General features: G+C 47.2%; 1 protein-coding gene across 1 annotated transcript in view; it reads left to right on the plus strand.

The window, feature by feature from the left end:
- LOC139275595 (ecto-NOX disulfide-thiol exchanger 1-like) overlaps positions 1–21,218 on the plus strand; it is a 249,283-nt gene that overhangs the window by 85,159 nt on the left and 142,906 nt on the right. Inside the window, exon 8 of the mRNA XM_070892766.1 lies at positions 4,006–4,123. Within this exon, the coding sequence (XP_070748867.1) occupies positions 4,006–4,123 (118 nt within the window). The remainder of the gene's footprint in view (positions 1–4,005; positions 4,124–21,218) is intronic.

Here is a 21,218-nt window from a genome sequence, read left to right on the forward strand (position 1 = left end):
CAGCCCCTCCCCACTCTCCATCACCTGTAATATCAACACGCAGCCCCTCCTCGCTCTCCATCACCTGTAATATCAACACACAGCCCCTCCCCACTCTCCATCACCTGTAATATCAACACGCAGCCCCTCCCCACTCTCCACCACCAGTAATATCAACACACAGCCCCTCCCCACTCTCCACCACCAGTAATATCAACACGCAGCCCCTCCCCACTCTCCACCACCAGTAATATCAACACACAGCCCCTCCCCACTCTCCATCACCTGTAATATCAACACGCAGCCCCTCCTCGCTCTCCATCACCTGTAATATCAACACACAGCCCCTCCCCACTCTCCATCACCTGTAATATCAACACGCAGCCCCTCCCCACTCTCCACCACCAGTAATATCAACACACAGCCCCTCCCCACTCTCCATCACCTGTAATATCAACACGCAGCCCCTCCCCACTCTCCACCACCAGTAATATCAACACACAGCCCCTCCCCACTCTCCATCACCTGTAATATCAACACACAGCCCCTCCCCACTCTCCACCACCAGTAAAATCAACACACAGCTCCTCCTCGCTCTCCATCACCTGTAATATCAACACACAGCCCCTCCCCACTCTCCACCACCAGTAATATCAACAGACAGCCCCTCCCCGCTCTAGATCACCTGTAATATCAACACACAGCCTCTCCCCACTCTCCATCACCTGTAATATCAACACACAGCCTGTTCCGGCTCTGCATCACGTGTAATATCAACACACAGCCCCTCCCCACTCTAGATCACCTGTAATATCAATACTCAGCCCCTCCCCACTCTCCTTCACCTGTAATATCAACACACAGCCCTTCCCCGCTCTCCATCACCTGTAATATCAACACACAGCCCCGCCTCACTCTCCATCACCTGTAATATCAACACACAGCCCCTCCCCGCTCTCCATCACCTGTAATATCAACACACAGCCCCTCCCCACTCTCCATCACCTGTAATATCAACACAAAGTCCCTCCCCACTCTCCATCACCTGTAATATCAACACACAGCCCTTCCCCGCTCTCCATCACCTGTAATATCAACACAAAGTCCCTCCCCACTCTCCATCACCTGTAATATCAACACACAGCCCTTCCCCGCTCTCCATCACCTGTAATATCAACACACAGCCCCTCCCCACTCTCCATCACCTGTAATATCAACACACAGCCCCTCCCCGCTCTCCATCACGTGTAATATCAACACACAGCCCCTCCCCGGAGTCAATGACAGCTGGACGGACCACTGCCCAATCCGCTCCGTCATCAACATCAATGTAGCCCCAAAACAGCAACGTCAACAAAAACAATGCCGCAGGAAAATTAACGCACAGTCACTCAGAAACCCTTTTAAGAAAGCCCTAGTCAGCCAGCGCCTCACTGCCAACCTAGCGACCTTCAATAATCCAGAGATGTTGAATGCCCACAGCACCTGATCTGCCCTCAAGGCCTCCATAACCAGTACTGCGAAGAGATTCTCGGTCACTCGACCAGAAAACACCAGGACTGGTTCGACGAGAACGACCAGGGAATCCAGGAGCTAATTAGCCGCAAATGTAAGGCATTTCTGAACATACAATAGCAACTCAACACGAGAGCAACATAGCAGCTCTACAGATGGCTGAAGGCCGAGGTCCAACAAAAAACCTGTGATCTAAAAAACAGACTGTGGGTGGTCATATCACAGGAGATTCAGCAGTTAGCCAACAACAGTGACGCACATGGATTCTTCAGCGTAGTCAAGACCACCTACAGCCCAAGCACCCAAAACCCTACCCTTCTGCTGGCCAAGAACGTTGAGGTATTCATCAAGGTCAGAGAGGCAGTCAGTGCCCGTTGGAAGGAGCATTTGACCGAGACTCTGTCTTCGGCGCGAGTGTCCTCAACTCCATCCCGCAGCATGCTACCCACCACCATTTCTGCACAACCCCAGCCTGGCATGAAGTAGAAAAGGCCATCCATTAGCTAAAGAATAACAAGGCAACAGGAGCAGGTGGAATTCCCGCCGAAGCACTAAAGCATGACGGAGAAGCACTTTTGGCATGAATACATGAACTAATTTCACTTATCTGGAAGGAGGAGAGCATGCCTGGAGATCTCAGGGATGCCGTAATCGTGACCATCTTCAAAAAAGGGGACAAGTCCGACTGCAGTAATTATAGAATCTCGCTGCTGTCTGCCACAGGGAAAATCATTAGAAGAATCCTCCTCAATCGTCTTCTCCCTGTGGCTGAAGAGCTCCTCCCAGAGTCGCAATGCGGTTTCCATCCACTAAGAGGTACAACGTACATGATCTTCACTGCGCGACAACTACAAGAGAAATGCAGGGAACAGCACCAACCCTTGTACATGGCCTTCTTTGACCTCACAAAAGCCTTTGACACTGTCAACCGTGAGGGATTATGGAGTGTCCTCCTCCGTTTCAGCTGCCCTCAAAAGCTCCAGGATGACATGCAAGCCGTGATCCTGACCAATGGATCCACCACAGACCCAATCCACATCCAGACTGGGGTCAAGCAAGGCTGCGACATCGCACCAATGCTCTTTTCGATCTTCCTTGCTGCAATGCTACATCTCACCCTTAGCAAGCTCCCCACCGGAGTGGAGCTAAATTATAGAACAGATGGGAGTCTGTTCAACCTCCGCTGCCTCTAGGCGAGATCCAAGGTCATCCCATCCTCTGTCGTTGAACTTCAGTTCGCAGACAACGCTTGCATCTGTGCACACTCGAAGGCCGAACTCCAAGCCATCATCAACACCTTCACTGAGGCGTACGAGAGCATAGGCTTTATGCTAAACATCCGTAAGACAAAGGTCCTCTACCAACCTGACCACGCCACACAGCACTGCCCCCCCGGGTCATCAAAATTCACAGCGATGCCTTGGACAACATGGATCATTTTCCATACCTCGGGAGCCTACTGTCAGCAAGAGCAGACATTGACAACGAGGTCCAACACCGCCTTCAGTGCGCCAGCGCAGCCTTTGGTCACCTGAGGAAGAGAGTGTTTGAAGACCAGGACCTCAAATCCAGCACCAATCTCATGGTCTACAGGGTAGTAGTGATACCCGCCCTCCTATATGGCTCAGAGACGTGGACTATATACAGCAGAATGCTCAAAATGCTGGAGAAGTACCACCAACGCTGCCTCTGCAAGATCCTGCAAATCCATTGGCAGGACAGACACACCAACGTCCGTGTTCTCGCTCAGGCCAACATCCCCAGCATCGAAGCATTGACCGCGCTTGATTAGCTCCGTTAGGTGGGCCACATCATCCACATGCCCAACACGAGACTCCCAAAGCAAGCACTCTACGCGGAGCTTCGACAAAGCAAGCGAGCCTCAGGTGGGCAGAGGAAATGCTTCAAGAACACCCTCAAAGCCTCCTTGACAAAGTGTAACATCCCCACCGACTCCCGGGAATCCCTGACCCATGACTGCCCAAGGTGGTGGAAGGGTATCTGGGAGGGCACTGAGTACCTCGAGTCCCATCGCCGAGAACAAGCACAAACCAAGTGTAGACAGCAGAAGGAGCATGCATTAAACCCGGCTCCCCACCCACCCTTTCCTTCAACAACTGTCTGCCCCACATGTGACAGAGAATGTAGGTCCCGCATTGAACTCCTCAGTTACCTGAGAACTCATTTTTAGAGTGGAAGCAAGTCATCCTCGACTCCGAGGGACTGCCTATGATGATGATGCTCTAAATCACCTGTAATATCAACACACAGCCCCTCCCCACTCTCCATCACCTGTAATATCAACACACAGACCCTCCCCGCTCTCCATCACCTGTAATATCAACACATAGCCCCCGCCCCCCCCAGCTCTAGATCACCTGTAACGTCGAAGCTCTATTTTCACAGGTAACCGGCATTGTACCAACCCAATATGGGAAATGTTTTATCTGGACTAACTATTTTTTGATGCCTGAATTCCTCACAGTAAAGTATTTCTCTCTTCAATAACAGGAAATCAGGAATGCGCATTGTGAAGAGCTGTTGGGAATTCGCCGTGAAGAGGAAATGGAAATGTCTGATGATGACAATGACGAAAGCCCATCGAAACGACCCAGAGTGGACGAGTCAGGTAAGGCTTTTCCAGCTATTTCCAGGAATCGGTCAGTAAGCTTCGTCTCAGTGGGAACGGCTTAAAACTATCATATTGAAAAGTAGCCAAATTTACTTGAGGTAATGCTATTGTTGTAGCAGCAACTAGGAAGTAAAGACCTGAACAATGTATTGACCCTTTGTGTGTTGTTAGTTGGTGAAATGGAGATTAAATAATTAACCCCGACACATTCTGTTAGGAATCAAACACAAGTAGGTTTATTTTATGTACAAGGGAGAAACAGGCCCATAAGTCAGTCCCTACTGAACTCTCCGCACCCATTCTCACCAAACAAAGAACATACAGGGTTTTTATACAGTTACTTGGCCGAAAATGGCCGGACATTCAATACATGAGACATACATTGATTTGAATGGACACAGCCCCTTGTCACTCAGGGCGAAGATGATTTCTATCCCGCCTCTTCCTGGTACCTTTCCCCCCACTGTGTCTAAGGGTGTTTATCCAACTTTGGAATGTTAGCTTATCACCCTGTGCCTGGCCCTGCTTTGACCTTTGCTCGTACTGGGTACCGTTTGGCTGATGTGTCGGTTTGAAACATACCATCCCTGTGTTATCTCTTGTGTTAGGACAGGAGGGAGCCGATGAGGCCTTGAGGCATAGTGCAGATGTACCTTCTTGTTTCTCCGGGCTTAGTTTGAAAAGGCTGCTTCGACATACTGCACGTACACACGTTAACCCTTTATTCCATGTCTGATATGTCCAGAGTGACCCGTTGTCCCACTTCAGTTGGTATGATTGGACTAGGATGAGGATGAGTGTGAGGGATGGCGAGTGAGATGGGGAAGTGATAATGTAGATAGAGAGGGATGGCTGGAGGTGCAGGGTCAGTTGGTGTGAGTAAGGATGTGCAGGAGTAGGGTAGGGAAGGCAGAGTGATGGGGATGTGATGAGTGGCACAGCAGGATGAGGTTGAGTGTAGCGTTGCAGTAATGTTTTGTGATCTACTGAGATCATTGAAATGTTTGTGCCACTGCAGCCAATGTGCAACCAGGCTGCGTTGATCTCCTGGGGAGGTCTCTTCCATCCATTGGAAGGGAAGAGAACCTCTCTGCATGTTATGACTCCCTCCATAAGCATATGGAGGGAGTGATGGGAGAGCCTGGGTGCAACCATGCCTCTCTATGCGGTGTTTGCAGCACCTCAATACTTCAGAACACTGACAGCACAACTGTCAAAATCAATGTGGACGTGGTCCCTTTAAGAAAACTGGCTGATGACGTGTCATCAAATGACATCAGGAGACCCACTTCCTTCAACTGTCCCGGGAAACGCACTGGGCGGGCTTAACAAATTCAATCAATGAAAAATCATTTCTACACAGCGGGCTGAAGCCAGCAGCGAGGTCGGGACCCGCCCCCTACTCCGGCCGCACTGAACCCACCGAGGTAGGCGAAACCGCGGCCATAGTTACTGAACACAGGCCTTGAATATCCTTCGGCCATGATGCCGGCGGTTACACCGGGACAGTGCCCTCCTGCGCTGACTGTGCCAGAGTTCTAAGGTCAAAGGTGGGGCACTCATTAGCTTGGGACATCTCTGGTGTTCGCCTGCCCCGTGCCAACAGAAACTCCCGCTTTCTTCCGGTTTTTGGGGTAAGGGAGGTTGCCCAAGCTCCGCTCCGCCCCCCCCCACCAGTGCTGGCCTCCTCACCCCCGCCAGCAGTGCTGATCCCCCCCTCCCTACCCTGCCAACAGTGCCGAACCCCCCCCCCCTCAACACCCCCTCACCAGTGCTGACCCCCTCACCCCCCCCGCCACCAGTGCCGATTCCCCCCCCCACACACCCCCTTCAGTGCTGATCACCCTCCTCCCCCCCCCCCCCAGTCAAGTGCTGACAATATTCCTATCAGCCCCCTGAGCAAGGGGGCCAATCTGCGTTACTTTGAGAAAAGAATGTTTGAGGGTCCAGGCCACTTGCCGAGCCTTGACCCTGCCGGTGGGTCCCACATACACCCTCGTGCCCCCAATCAGTCAGTGTCCCGGGAGCCAGGCCCCATCTGAGGTGCATGAGTGAGAACTCCTGACTGAGGGGAGTCGCTGTCCTTGCACCCCCACCCCTCCACCCCTCCCCCCTCTGCTGGTCAGTCACCATGTGACTATGCAATGGAAGCTTCACCATCTACAGGGTGCTGGAGAAACTCCTGGCCTGACGGAGACCCAGAATAACCGGTTATAAGCGGCCAGGAGTGGAATGCCCTATTTGTGTTCCTCTGTTCCTGGAATGCTCAGGACTGCGTTCTTTAGCGGTGATATTAGTACATTGTTCTAGATTGAAAGAATGACTAGGTAAGTACTAATGGTATTGGTTTGCTGCTTACAGCATCTGTATAAACAGCTGTGGACTCGCTCAAACTCGATCATTAGCTGCCCTTGTACAACACAAACTAAGCAACCCCTCACTATCTGCAGCATGCCAGGAAGACATACCATAATATTCTGAGAAAGCAGTGACAAATGAAACAAGGAGACTTTGATACCTTGTGATAGTTATTGATTCCCTTTGCTCATTCTCCTGCAGTGCTTGAGACTTTGACGCCAGAATGTAATGTTGTGTTTAAAATGTGACTGGTTCCTCAATGTAATCATGTTGGAAAATGCTCAGGCCTCATTCAAGTGAACAACTCTGTTTATATTCTTGTAATGTCTAGAAGTATTAGAATTTATTACTTTACAAGATATGAGATGCGCAGCCTCGTGGGAAACATTAACTTCTTGTTATTGGACGGAATCACTCTATAATTATTGACTGCTGTTGGATTCATGTGCACTGTTTTGAAAATAATGTCTAAAGCCTTGTTCCATTTTCTTTGAGTTTTCTTCTGTTTTGTCCTCTCCGAATAAACTGTATATGAAATTGTCTTCTTCATTTTGCATCCTTCGCACACTGCAGGAGCCTACGCCTTGCCCCATTGGTCCGAGGGAGTCACATGCTCAAAACTGCAAGAGGTGATGTCATAAGCGTGACTGTTGCCCTGTGATTGGCTGTTCCTGCCATCTATAAAAGGGAAGCAGCATGGCCTCCACTAACTGTGACCTCAGCCATTGCCTGATGTCCTTTTGAATGATCTCAGCACTACACAACACATCCCATGGACTCTCCAGCTTAGCTTCTCATTGTGCCACGACAAGGGGACATAACCTTAAAATCAGAGTCAGGCCGTTCAGGACAGAAGTTGGAAAGACTGCTTCACGCAAAGGGTGGTAGACGTGTAGAACTCTCCCACAAAAAGCAGTAGATACCGGCTCAATTAATCATTGTAAATCTATCTGCCAGCGATATTCTGATATTCCGATGTGTCTGATATTCCTTTCCATTGAAATCGGCGCTCTCAGGGAAGGTAAATGTCACCCTCCTCGTTACAGAGGCTTCCCCTTTCCTGAAATGTAAAACTTCAGAATGCTCCTGCGGTGTTTGGAGAATGAAGAAGAAAGATAAATTATCTACCGTGAAAAGGTGTTCTTTCATTCTTCAAATAGAAGCATTTTCTACACGCGTGCTGCTTCCCAGCAGGCTCTGAGTCTCGTTGTACCACTCAGTTGGATTACTATAGAATACAAGAGCAGGGAGATCATGCTTGAACTGTATAAAACACTGGTTAGGCCACAGCCAGAGTATGGCGTGCAGTTCTGGTCACCACATTACAGGAAGGATGTGATTGCACTAGAGAGGGTACAGAGGGGATTTACAAGGATGCTGCTTGGAGTGGAGAATTTTAGCTATGAGGAAAGATTGAATAGGCTGGGTTTGTTTTCTTTGGAACACAGGAGGCTGAGGGGAGACCTATATGAGGTGCATAAAATTACGAGGGGCCGAGATAGAGTGGATAGTAAGGACCTATTTCCCTTAGCAGAGGGGCAGTAACCAGGGGGCATAGATTTAAAGTAATTGGTAAAGGTAGAGAGGGGCTTTGAGGAGGACTGTTTCCATCCAGAGGGTGGTGGGGGTCTGGAACTCACTGTCTGAAAGGTTGGTAGAGGCAGAAACCCCCATCACATTTAAAAAGTACTTGGTTGTACTCTTGAAGTGCTGTAACCTACAAGGCTACAGACCAAGAGCTGCAAAGTGGGATTAGGCTGGATAGCTCTTTGTCGTCTAGCACGGACACGATGGGCCGAATGGTCTCCTTCTGTGCTGTAAATTCCTCTGATTCTCTACGCTAGTTCAATCAGATACGCTACCCGCCTTTCACAGAGGGCAAGGACAACCAGTCACGCCAACAGTCACACTACGGCATCACCGTCTCCAGTGTCGAGCAGGTGACTTCCCAGGACTAATAGGACAACAGGCAGAGTGCTGTGGTGTATGGAGAATGTATCCACTCGAAATAAGGAAGGGGGTCCTACCAAGGTAGGTGATCTATCACTGCATTAATGGTATTGCTGGGTCATTACCGATATTTCAGGCCTATTGTGTTAAATGTAACCGCCTTGACAATGCAGCAAAATCTTCCTATTCATTCTATATAGACTCTTTGTAAGTTGGATGTGTAATTGCACCATGCAGACACAAGAAAAGCAGTTATTAAGGGGGTTTCTGCACAAGGGGATACAATTGATAATCTACAATGTGCACCACATTGTCGGATTGAAGAGATTAATTGCAGACGTGCTGCAGTCAACTGTACCACAATACCACAGGAATATTACTGAAAGCTCCTATCAACCACTCACAGTTGAAGTTGCTTAACCAGCTGATTATAGCCATTCCTTATGAAATCTACAGTCAGTGTGTGCATTAAATCTACAGTCATTCAGTGTATCAAATCTACAGGCAGTGTGTGTATTAAATCTACAGGCAGTGTGTGATTAAATCTACAGTCAGTCCGTGTATTAAATCGACAGTCCGTGTGTGTATTAAATCGACAGTCCGTGTGTGTATTAAATCTACAGTCGGTCCGTGTATTAAATCTACAGTCGGTCCGTGTATTAAATCTACAACGAGTGTGTGTATTAAATCTACAGTTGGTCCGAGTATTAAATCTACAGTCAGTGCGTGTATTAAATCTACAGTCAGTCTGTATATTAAATCTACAGTCATTGCGTGTATTAAATCTACAGTCAGTCTGTATATTAAATCTACAGTCAGTCTGTGTATTAAATCTACAGTCAGTCTGTGTATTAAATCTACAGTCAGTGTGTGTACAGTCTACAGTCAGTCCATATATTAAATCTACAGTCAGTCCGTGTATTAAATCTACAGTCAGTCCGTGTATTAAATCTACAGTCAGTCCGCATATTAAATCTACATTCAGTCTGTGTATTAAATCTACAGTCAGTTTGTGTATTAAATCTTAAGTACGTCTGTATATTACATCTACAGGCTGTCCCTGTATTAAATCTACAATCAGTCCGTGTATTAAATCTGCAGTCAGTACGTGTATTGAATCTACAGTCAGTCCGTGTATTAAATCTACAGTCAGTGTGTGTATTAAATCTACAGTTAGTCCGTTTATTACATCTACAGGCTGTTTCTTTATTAAATCTACAGTCGGTCCGTGTATTAAATCTACAGTCGGTCCGTGTATTAAATCTACAGCCGGTCCATGTATTAAATCTACAGTCGGTGTGTTTATTAAATCTAGAGTTATCAATTGCACAAGCAGTTGCTCACTGCGTTGGATTGCCACACTTTCAATTTGTGTGATGACCTAGCGCAAAAACTGTCGGGCAGTAATAGTAGAGGATTTCAACTCCCCTAATATTAACTGGGATAGAATTAGTGTGAAAGGTATAGAGGGAGCAGAATTCTTAAAATGCACTTGGGAAAACTTTTTTAGCCAGTACGTAGCAAGTCCAACTAGGAAAGTGGCAGTTCTGGACTTAGTTTTAGGGTATGAAGCTGGGCAGGTGGAAGGGGTATCAGTGGGAGAGTATGTTGGCAGTAGTGATCATAATTTGGTTACATTTAGGATATTTATGGAAAAGGACAAAGATAGACCAGGAATAAAAGTTCTTAATTGGGGAAAAGCTAATTTTACTAAGCTGTGATATGATTGAGCCAAAATGGACTGGAAACAGCTACTTGAAGGTAAATCGGTGTCAGAGCAGTGGGAGGAATTCAAGGAGGAGATAATGAGGGTTCAGAGCAAGTATGTTCCTTTAAAGAAAAAGGGTGGGACTAACAAATCTAGAGCCCCCTGGATACAGGGTAGGATAAAGAAAAAAAGGGAGGCTTATGACAGATACCGAGGGCTCAATACTGCAGAAACCCTAGAGTAGTGTAGAAAGTGCAGGGATGAAATTAAAAAGGAAATTAGGAAGGCAAGGAGAGAGCATGATAAAATATTGGCAAATAAAATCAAGGAAAACCCAAATATGTATTCTAAATACATTAAGAACAAGAGGATAACTAAAGAAACAGTAGGGTCTATTCGGGACCATGAAGGTGATCTGTGTGTGGAGACGGAAGACGTGGGTATGATTCTTGATTCTTTGCATCTATTTTCACAAAAGAGAGGGACAATGCAGTAATTTCAATCAGGAGGAGGAGTGTGAAATATTAGATGAGATAAAGATAGTGAGAGAGGAAGTATTAAGGGATTTACCATCTTTGAAAGTGGATAAATCCTCAGGGCTGGATGAAATGTATCCCAGGCTGTTAAGAGAAGCAAGCGAGGAAATAGCAGTGGCTCTGACCATCATTTTCCAATCTACTCTGGCTACAGGTTTGGTGCCGGGAGACTGGAGGACTGCTAACGTTGTACCATTGTTTAAAAAGGGAGAAAGGGACAGACCGAGTAATTGCAGGCCAGTCAGCCTAACCTCAGTGGTGGGAAATTATTGGAAAAAATTCTAAGGGACAGGATAAATCTTCATGTAGAAAGTATTTGTTAAGGGAAGGTCATGTCTGACTAACTTGACTGAATTTTTTGAAGAGGTAACAAGGAGGGTCAATGAGGGTAGTGCGTTTGATGTAGTCTATATAGATTTTAAGCAAGGCTTTTGATAAGGTCCCACATGGCAGACTGGTAATGAAGGGAAAAGCCCATGGGATCCAAGGCAAAGTGGCAAGTTGGATCCAAAATTGGCTCAGGGGCAGGAAGCCAAGGGTAATGGTCGATGGGTGTTTTTATGACTGGAAGGCTGTTTCCAGTGGGTTTCCACAGGGCTTAATACTAGGTCCCTTGCTTTTTGTGGTATATATCAATGATTTGGATTTGAATGTAGGGGGTATGATTAAGTAGTTTGCAGATGATACAAAAATTGGCCATGTGTTTGATAATGAAATAGAAAGTTGTAGACTACAGGAAGATATCAATGGACTGGTCGGGTGGGCAGAACAGTGGCAAATGGAATTCAATCCGGAGAAGTGTCAGGTAATGCATTTGGGGAGGGCTAACAAGGCAAGGAAATACACATTAAATGGTAGGATGCTGAAAAGTGTAGAGGAACAAAGGGACCTTGGGGTGCATGTCCACAGATCACAGACAGGTAGATAAGGAGGTTAAGAAGGCATACGGGATACCTTCCTTTATTAGCTGAGGCAGGGAATAGAAGAGCAGGGAGGTGATGCTTGAACTTTATAAAACACTAGTTAGACCACAGCTAGAGTATTCGTGCAGTTCTGGTCACCACATTACAGGAAAGATGTGATTGCACTAGTGAGGGCACAGAGGAGATTTGCTAGGATGCTGCCTGGACTGGAGAATTTTAGTTATGAGGAAAGATTGGATAGGCTGGGGTTGTTTTCTTAAGCACAGAAGAGGCTAAGGGGAGATTTAATTGAGGTGTATAAAATTATGAGGGGCCTGGATAGAGTGAATAGGAAGGACCTGTTCCCCTTAGCAGAGGAGTCAAGAACCAGGGACCATAGGTTTAAAGTAAGTGGTAGGAGGTTTGATGGGGATTTGAGGAGAATGTATTCACCCAGAGCATGGGCGACGTAGGGCGGGGGGCGGTCTGGAACTCACTGCCTGAATGGGTGGCTGAGGCAGAAACCTTCATAGCATTTAAAAATTACTTGGATGTGCATTTGAAGTGCTGTAACCTACAGGGCTGCAGACCATGAGCTGGAAAGTGGGAATAGGCTGGATAGCTCTTTGTCGGTCAGCAAGGACACGATGGGCGGAATGGCCTCCTCCTCTGCTGTAAATTTCTATGATGATTCTATGGCATCAACATTCTGCAGTTGTCCATGGAGTGTGTGGTCAGTTCTGAACAAGCTGCAGTCAGTTCAGAAGCCCATGGCACCAACACTTGTGGCTTTGGTCAAAGATTTAAATCAGGCCCCTCTCTGCCTGCAGCGGGACATTCGGCCAACTTCAGCGTCGGTGAAAGTGACATAATGCCGGGCAAGAGGAATGTAGCCTTAGGTTGGTAAGTGGACTCAGCCTGATGTTAAACCCTCCCACACATCATTCCCGCTGGGCACGAAGGGGTTAAAATCGACCCCATTGACTAGTCATTCATCTAATGACTGTCTGCACTTACTGACGTAGAATAGGGAATACCCTTGTAAAGTTAGCCCTTGCATGTGGAAAATATCTTTAATTTGCTGCATTGCTGAATATCACATATTTGTCAAAACATTACCGTTTAGTTTACATTTGGACACCATGAGAATGTGATGAGGTGCTACCTAAATAAGTCTTTCATTCTATATATAACATGTAAAACTAAAGTATGTGGAACATGGACTGTATAGGCACTGCAGTCACCTCTCATGACATGAGTTACAGCAGAGTAAAGTCTGTCTCCAGCTCCTCTGTCAGATTGTTATTCTCTCGCCCAGCGAGCTTGATCCAGAAGAACTATCTTGTTAGCTCCTGCATTAATAATCCACCCACCTCTCTGCAGGCAGTGTGTGTTCTACCTTGGCAACATCCTCTGATGCATTTAGCCATTCTCTGCAGGCTGAATGCTCTTCAAGCCCTCTGCATCGGGCTGCTGAGATCCCGTTACTGACAGCATGACAAGCAGCCTGTGTACGTCTGGGCGGCTCTGCTTGGTGTGGGATGGTGTGGGCCCATCGATCTGTACTTAATGCTGCGTTTTCTATTTATAAATCAGCGTGTATCTATTGTGCTGCTAAAAATAAATGGAGACAACACTGCTCTTAATCGTTCAGCGGCACAAACCTGCACGTAAGCTGAAACAAGCTGTCTTCAAGATTTCTCTTTGCTCTCCGAATGCAAATTTTCCTGTCACATTGGTCCTCAGTTTACTTCCAAAATACCGGTGAGATTAATGCCGTTATTAATGTGTAAATCGATCAGCAACTTGTAGCGAGCTGTGAGTTGTGAATCGCCACAAGTTGCTGGACGATCTGCGCCGCTCCACCGTTGGCCTCGCGGAAAAGGCAGCTCACCCTCAACCTCCCAGTGAGTTTCATGAAGTTGCTGCATTTGTGCATTAATTACCAGCCCATGAAAGTTAGGGCTGGTACTTAACAGCGTAAGTATCTTTTTAATGAGATTTATGTTCCTGCAATTTCACTCAACCTCTCCGGCTCAGAAAGGGAACAACTGAAACTGTGGAGTCTCACTCATGCAGGTAGTAAGTTGTTGTTAGAGATTTTTCAATGTAATTTTTTTTAAATTTTCCTTTTGTCTTTTTTTTTCCTGCTCTTAATCCAAACTTTCTTTCCCTCTCTTTATCTCTTTTTCTGTTCCTAATTTGTCTTGAATTCACCCTTTTTCATTCTCCATTGTTCCTGTTTCTTTCTCAATCCTTAAATCTCACTATTTAAGGCGACACACTGGTGGTCCCATTGTTCAATGAGGTCCCAGATGCCCCATTGCTCTTGTCACACCGGTATCAGCTCACACTTCCAGCAACTTACAATTTTTCGAGCTGAAGGTGAGGGAAAAAATCTAACTGGCCACAGTGCGACAAGACTCTGGGCAAGAATGTGTGAATCATGGTGTATTTAATTCAGCAAATGACTCCCCTTCAATGACATTCACAATCTAGCCTGCCCAACCAAAAGCCTGGTCCTTAGTGCCATTTGGAGCTGACTGACTTGGCATCTACCAGAGGTTTTAAGCCCTGATTCCAACCTCCTTCCCAACTGTTCGCTCAGGCTGGTATACAACTGCCCAAGATCGGTTACAAATCCCACATCTAACCTGGCCATAAGACCACAATTGGTGCCAACGTGGCATTGCCTGCTCCCTCCAGACCTCACTGCAACCCCCACTTAGGATGGTGTCACCCAAAAACTTGATGTCTGCCACACCTGTCTCCAATATGGGATCCCACACAAAGCCTCACTTAACAGTTATCCAGGTCCTCGTCAATCTACACTGCCTCCACACATCAACTTCAAATATCTCCCCAGTGTCACTCCACCCAACCTCTGCAATCCACCCATCATCCAACTTCCACCCTTCCAACTTTGATCGACCACATGTCCCTTCCTTCCGCCCCACCGTCAGTGGAACAACCTTCAGCTACCATGTCCCCAACACTTCGGAACACTGTCCCTAAACCCCTCCATCTCTCCACCTTCCAAAGTCTGTTCAATCCCATCTTTGCTCAGCTCCTACCTCTTGTGTGCTGCCCTCCGATCTCCTGTGAAGCACCTTGGAGCATTATTTAATTTAAGAGTATTGGCGGTGGTTGTGGATAACACTGAGGATGGTGAGTGGGTTAAATCTGCAGATACAAGAAGGCAGGTGTTTATTCCAGACAATGAGAGCTCTACATATATAGAATGGAGAAAAAGGTATCGGTTTACTGCATTGGTAAAGGGGTTATACATTTGTACAAATATAACAATTGTTTATAGTTTAATCTGGGATTTAATGACAGGGCATTATCCTGTAACTGAGAAAATTATTATTAATTTAATGTTATTCACGACAGTGAAACCCTTGGATGCTTACCAATGTTTCTGTGAAGATCCACTTTCTCGAACAGACCTGTTCACTCGAGTACATAACACAGTTGTTCATTTGTAACTTGATTCTTGATGTCATCTTTAGTTCCAGTCTCTTTAAATTCCCATACAAATGTATTAACCCATTTCTGAATCGAGCTCCCAAATGCAAAAGCATTTTTGGCACCCAAATCAAAACATGAAGTACACAATTATTTAGCACTTTCCAAGAATAATAGAAAAAAGTGCTTCTGTTCTGCAGAAATCTCTCTAACTGTCTGTATTTGTAATCTGCGAGCTCCTGTTTTGAAGATGCGATCGCCTTGTGTTCATGGTACTGGACTAGCAACCCATGGCAAGTGGCAGAATTCAATTCAATAAACCTGCTAATTTGTGGACTGGCAACAGGAAATGAAGCTTCCAGATTGTTGTAAAAACCCATCTGGTTCATTAATGTCCTTCAGTGAAGTGAACCTGCTGCCCCTCCCCAGTCGGCCTACACAGGAGTCCATCCCACCCTACATGGCTGACTCTCAGTGCCCTCAGGACAACTAGGGATAGACAATAGATATGGCCATACCAACACCCAAAGAGCAAATGAAAGGGCATGGTGCACAGCATTGGAAGACTCACCTCCACCACTGAGCAGGAAGACACAATGCTGACTCTCCATGCTCCTCAGCTCCTGACCTGAGCAAGGTCAGACAAGGGTGCACTGATTCATTTTATCCATTATTACAACATAATATCTCATTATCACTCTTATCCTGCCCAGGCGTTCTTTAACAAAACCCTTTTTATTAACCCCCTCTGTGGGGAGTCAGCATTTTGTCTTCCTGCTCAGTGGTGGAGGTGAGTCTTCCAATGCTGTGCACCATGCCCTTTCATTTGCTCTTTGGGTGTTGGTATGGCCATATCTATTGTCTATCCCTAGTTGTCCTGAGGGCACTGAGAGTCAGCCACGTAGGGTGGGATGGTCTCCTGTGTAGGCCGACTGGGGCGGGGCAGCAGGTTCCCTTCACTGAAGGACATTAATGAACCAGATGGGTTTTTACAACAATCTGGAAGCGATCGCAGATTAATTGCTTGTTAATTCATGTCAAATTATTTCATGTTGTGTATTCCCTGGGGACATTAAAGTCAGCTTTGTTCATTTGCAAACTCTTCTGAACTATACAACCTTGCCTTCTTCAATCCCATCTTTTCCTGAACATGAATTAAGTCCCCTGTGGTGAGTCATGTTTCTATAGTCCCAGAAATATCGTACATATACCACTAATTCTGAAACAGTGAGGAAGAGCCGTGATATCACCACCCGTGGCTTGACCGGTGCGGCCGCCATTGGTGGTGTGTGAGGACCGTGCTCCTGACTCTGCCACCCCCACCTCTCAACACAATCTTCCCTTGATTGACCTTTTTAAGCCCGCCCTGCGAGGTTCCCGGCCAATTGACAGGAAGTGGGTCTGATCACGTCGTCTGATGATGGGTCATCAGCTGGTTTCCTTAAACTGACCATGGGCAACTTTTTTTTGACAGTTGTGCTGCAAACACTGATAAACACTGCATGGCTGCGCCAAGGCTCTCCCATCACTCCCTCCACAAGCTTATGGAGGGAGTCACAGCATGCAGGGAGGTCCTCTTTGTTATGTATGTAACACCTTGTAACCAGCATTCTACTGCCACCAGAGGGCGCATCTGTTTGTCCCAAGGGATCCCAGCATCCCTTGGGACTCAGTCACATTGCTTTATTTGAGACATAACAACTGGCGACGAGTAATAGATAACGAACCATCACATTATCTATCACTCATCGCCAGTTGTTATGTCTCAAATAAAGCAATGTAACTGAGTACTGTAGATTTGAGTATGTGTGACCTTAGTCTCTTTATTCTGACTACAGTGTACTGGCACAGCATGCGAAAATGCAGAGAACTGTTGGTATCCTGTTGAAATTCTCAGAAGGTGACGATTGGGAAGTCTTCGTGGAGCGACTCGACCAATACTGCGTGACCAACAAGCTGGAATGGAATGAGAACGCTGCCAAATGAAGAGCGATCCTCCTCACCGACTGCGGGGCAACAACCTATGGCCTCACGAAGAATCCTCTTGCTCCGGTGAAACCAACAACCAAATCGTATGAAGAACTGTGTACGCTAGTCCGGAAGCACCTATATCCGAAGGAGAGTATTCCGATGGCAAGGTATCGATTTTATACATATCAACAGTCTGAAGTCCAGGAAGTGGCGAGCTACGTCGCCGAACTAAGGCGCCTTGCAGGACATTGCAAATTCAGTGGATTCCTGGAGCAAATGCTAAGAGACTTTTTTGTGCTTGGCATTGGCCATGAGGTTATCCTTTGCAAACTATTGACTGTTGAAACACCGAACCTGAGCAAAGCCACAACAATAGCCCAGGCATTTATGTCCACCAGCAATAACACCAAACAAATTTCATAGCACAAAGATGCATCGGCAAGTACTGTACACAAAGTATCGTCATTTTTAGGCAGGAATGCATATGGCAGAACATACACGCCTGCAGCTGCACGACCTCAGATGACAGAGTCCACCATCAAGTGTGACTGCGAGGCAATTAACACTTTGTTGGCACTGCGGAGGTTATCATCGAGCCCATCAATGCCGCTTCAAACACTGTGCGTGCAAAGGCTGTGGAACAATGGGACACCTCCAGCGAATGTGCAGACGAGCTGCAAACCATCACGTTGCAGAGGAAGACCGATCCATGGCAGATCAAACTGAACTAGAGACTCGAACTGAGGAGGCAGAAGTGTACAGGGTACACACCTTCACTACGAAATGTCCATCAATCATGTTAAAAGTTGAACTGAACGGAATTCCAGTATCCATGGAATTGGACACAGGTGTGAGTCAGTCTATCATGAGCAAAAAGGCCTTCGAGAGGCTGTGGTGCAACAAGGCACAAAAGCCCAAGCTGAGAACTTACACTAAAGAGCTGATCCCTGTAATTGGCAGTGCAGCAGTAAATGTCTCCTATGATGGAGCGGTGCACAAACTATCACTATGGATTGTACCAGGAGATGGCCCCACACTGTTCGGCAGAAGCTGGCTGGGAAAAATCAGCTGGAACTGGGACAACATCTGAGCACTTTCGTCTGTCGACGACGCTTCATGTGCCCAGGTTTTGAGCAAGTTCCCGTCGTTGTTTGAGCCAGGCAGTGGAAATTTCTCTGGGGCGAAGGTGCAGATCCACTTGGTTCCTGGCACACGACCCATCCACCATAAGGCACGTGCGGTGCCATACATGGTGCGAGAGAAAGTGGAGATTGAGCTGGACAGGCTACAATGAGAGGGCATCATCGCGCCAGTTGAGTTCACCGAGTGGGCCAGTCCGATTGTTCCAGTTCAAAAGGGCGATGGCACGGTCAGAATTTGTGGGGACTATAAAGTAACGATTAACCATTTTTCGCTGCGGGACCAGTACCTGCTACCCAAAGCAGACGACCTATTTGCGACGCTGGCAGGAGGGAAGATGTTCAGCCAGTTGGGCCTGACCTCGGCCTACATGATGCAGGAGCTGGCGGAATCTTCGAAAGGCCTCACCTGCATCAACACGCACAAAGGTCTGTTCATCTACAATAGATGCCCGTTTGGGATTCGATTGGCTGCGGCTGTTTTTCAAAGGAAAAATGGAGTCTGCTAAAGTCAGTTCTGCACACCGTGGTTTTCCAGGAAGAGATATTGATCACAGGTCGGGGCACCATCGAACACTTGCAGAACCTGGAAGAGGTTCTAAGTCGGCTAGATCGTGTAGGACTCGGGTTGAAACGCTCTAAGTGTGTTTTCCTGGTGCCAGAGGTCGAGTTCCTTGGGAGAAGAATCGCGGCAGACGGCATCAGACCCACCGATGTCAAGACGGAGGCCATCAAGAACGCGCCAAGACCACAGAACATGATGGAGCTGCGGTCACTCCTGGGACTCCTTTTTTATTTTGGTAATTTCCTACCCGGGTTAAGCACCTTGCTAGAACCTCTACATGTGTTGCCATACAAGGGAGATGACTGCGTATGGGGAAAATCATAAGAGACTGCTTTTGAGAAAGCCAGAAATCTGTCATGTTCCAACACAATGCTTGTTCTGTATGACCTATGTAAGCGTTTAGTACTAGCTTGCGATGCGTCTTTGGAAGGGGTCGGGTGTGCGTTACAACAAGCAAATGAATCGGGAACATTGCAACCGTTCGCTTAAGCCTCCAGGAGTTTGTCCAAGGCCGAAAGGGCTTACAGCATGATTGAAAAAGAAGCTCAGGCATGCGTTTACTGGGTGAAAAAAATGCACCAGAATCTGTTCGGGCTTGAGTTTGAGTTAGAAACTGATCATAAGCCGCTCATATCGCTATTCTCAGAGAGCAAAGGTATTAATACCAATGCCTCTACTCGCATTCAAAAATGGGTGCTCATGCTGTCTGCATATAACTATGTAATTCGCCACAGGCCAGGCATACAGAACTGCACTGATGCTCTCAGTCGGCTACCATTGCCCACCACCGGGGTGGAAATGGCATAGCCTGCAGACTTGCTCTTGGTGATGGATGCATTTGAAAACGAAAAGTCACCTATTACAGCCAGCCAGATCAGGACCTGGACAGCCAGGATCCTTTACTCTCCCTTGTAAAAAAACTGTGTTCTCCATGGAAGCTGGTCCAGCGTCCCAGCGGAGATGCATGAAGAGATCAAGCCATTCCAGCGGCGCAAAGACTAAATGCCCATACAGGCGGACTGTCTTTTGTGGGGTAATCAAGTAGTTTTGCCTAAGAAAGGCAGGGAAACGTTCATACGTGACCTACACAATACCCACCCAGGCATAGTAATGATGAAAGCTATAGCCAGATCCCATGTGTGGTGGCCCGGCATTGACTCAGATTTGGAGTCTTGCGTGCACCAGTGCAACACTTGCTTTAAACTGAGCAATACACACAGGGAGGCACCGCTAAGTTTGTAGTCATGGCCATCCAAACCATAGTGTTGGATCCACGTTGACTTCGCTGGCTCGTTTCTAGGCAAAATGTTTTTGGTTGTTGTGGATGCTTATTCAAAATGGATTGAGTGTGTAATAATGTCTGTAAGCACATCCACTGCAACCATCGAAAGCCTATGAGCCATGTTTGCTACGCACGGCCTGCCTGATGACCTTGTCAGCGTCAATGGGCTGTGCTTCACCAGCGCTGAATTCAAGAAATTCATGACCCGCAATGGGATCAAGCATGTCACATCTGCCCCGTTCAAGCCTACATCTAATGACCAGGCAGAACGGGCAGTCCAAACCATCAAGCAAAGCTTGAAACACGTGTCGGAAGTCCTGAGTCCTGCTCAGCTACCGCACAAGACCCCACTCACTCACCGGGGTTCCCCCTGCCGAACTGCTCATGAAAAGGACACTCAAAACAAGGCTCTCTCTAGTCCACCCTGATCTCCATGATCATGTCAAGGGCAGGCGGCATCAACAAAGCATGTACCATGATCGCGCAAATTTGTCACACGATATTGAAGTCAATGACCCTGTATTTGTACACAACTATGGACATGGTCCCAAATGGCTTGCTGGCACTGTCATAGCCAAAGAAGAGAGTAGGGTGTTTGCGGTCAAACTTGCAAATGGACTAACTTGCAGAAAGCATTTGGACCAAACCAAACTGCGATTCACGAGCAACCTGAAGATGATACCATCAACTTCGACCCTCCGATACACACACAAGTGGCAACCGACATCACGGTTGACCACGAAGCTAAACTCATCATCCCCAGCAGCCCAGCAAGGCCAGCTGCACAGCAGCCCAACGAAGGCCCAACCAACTCACCTGCACCTGTGTTGTACCGAGACGATCGATTAGGGAGCAGAAAGCCGCAGATCATCTCACCGTGTAAGTAAGTGTACTATTGACTTTGGCGGGGGGGGGGGGGGCGGCGGTTATGTTATGTGTGCAGCACCTTGTAACCAACATTCTACCGCCACCAGAGGGTGCATTTGTTGGAGTCCCAAGGGATCCCAGCATCCATTGGGAGCACTGCATATAAGCAGGCCTCCCATGCTGTGCCAGCACACTGGAGTCAGAATAAAGAGATTAAGGTTACACTTACTCAAGTCTACAGTACTCAGTCACATTGTTTTATTTGAGACATAATACTCTACCCTTCCGATGGATAGAAGAGACCTCCTCAGGTCACCAACACAGCCAGGTTGCACATTTTACAGGA

This window comes from Pristiophorus japonicus, chromosome 11 (assembly GCF_044704955.1).
Source record: "Pristiophorus japonicus isolate sPriJap1 chromosome 11, sPriJap1.hap1, whole genome shotgun sequence".
NCBI classification, from domain to species: Eukaryota; Metazoa; Chordata; class Chondrichthyes; family Pristiophoridae; genus Pristiophorus; species Pristiophorus japonicus.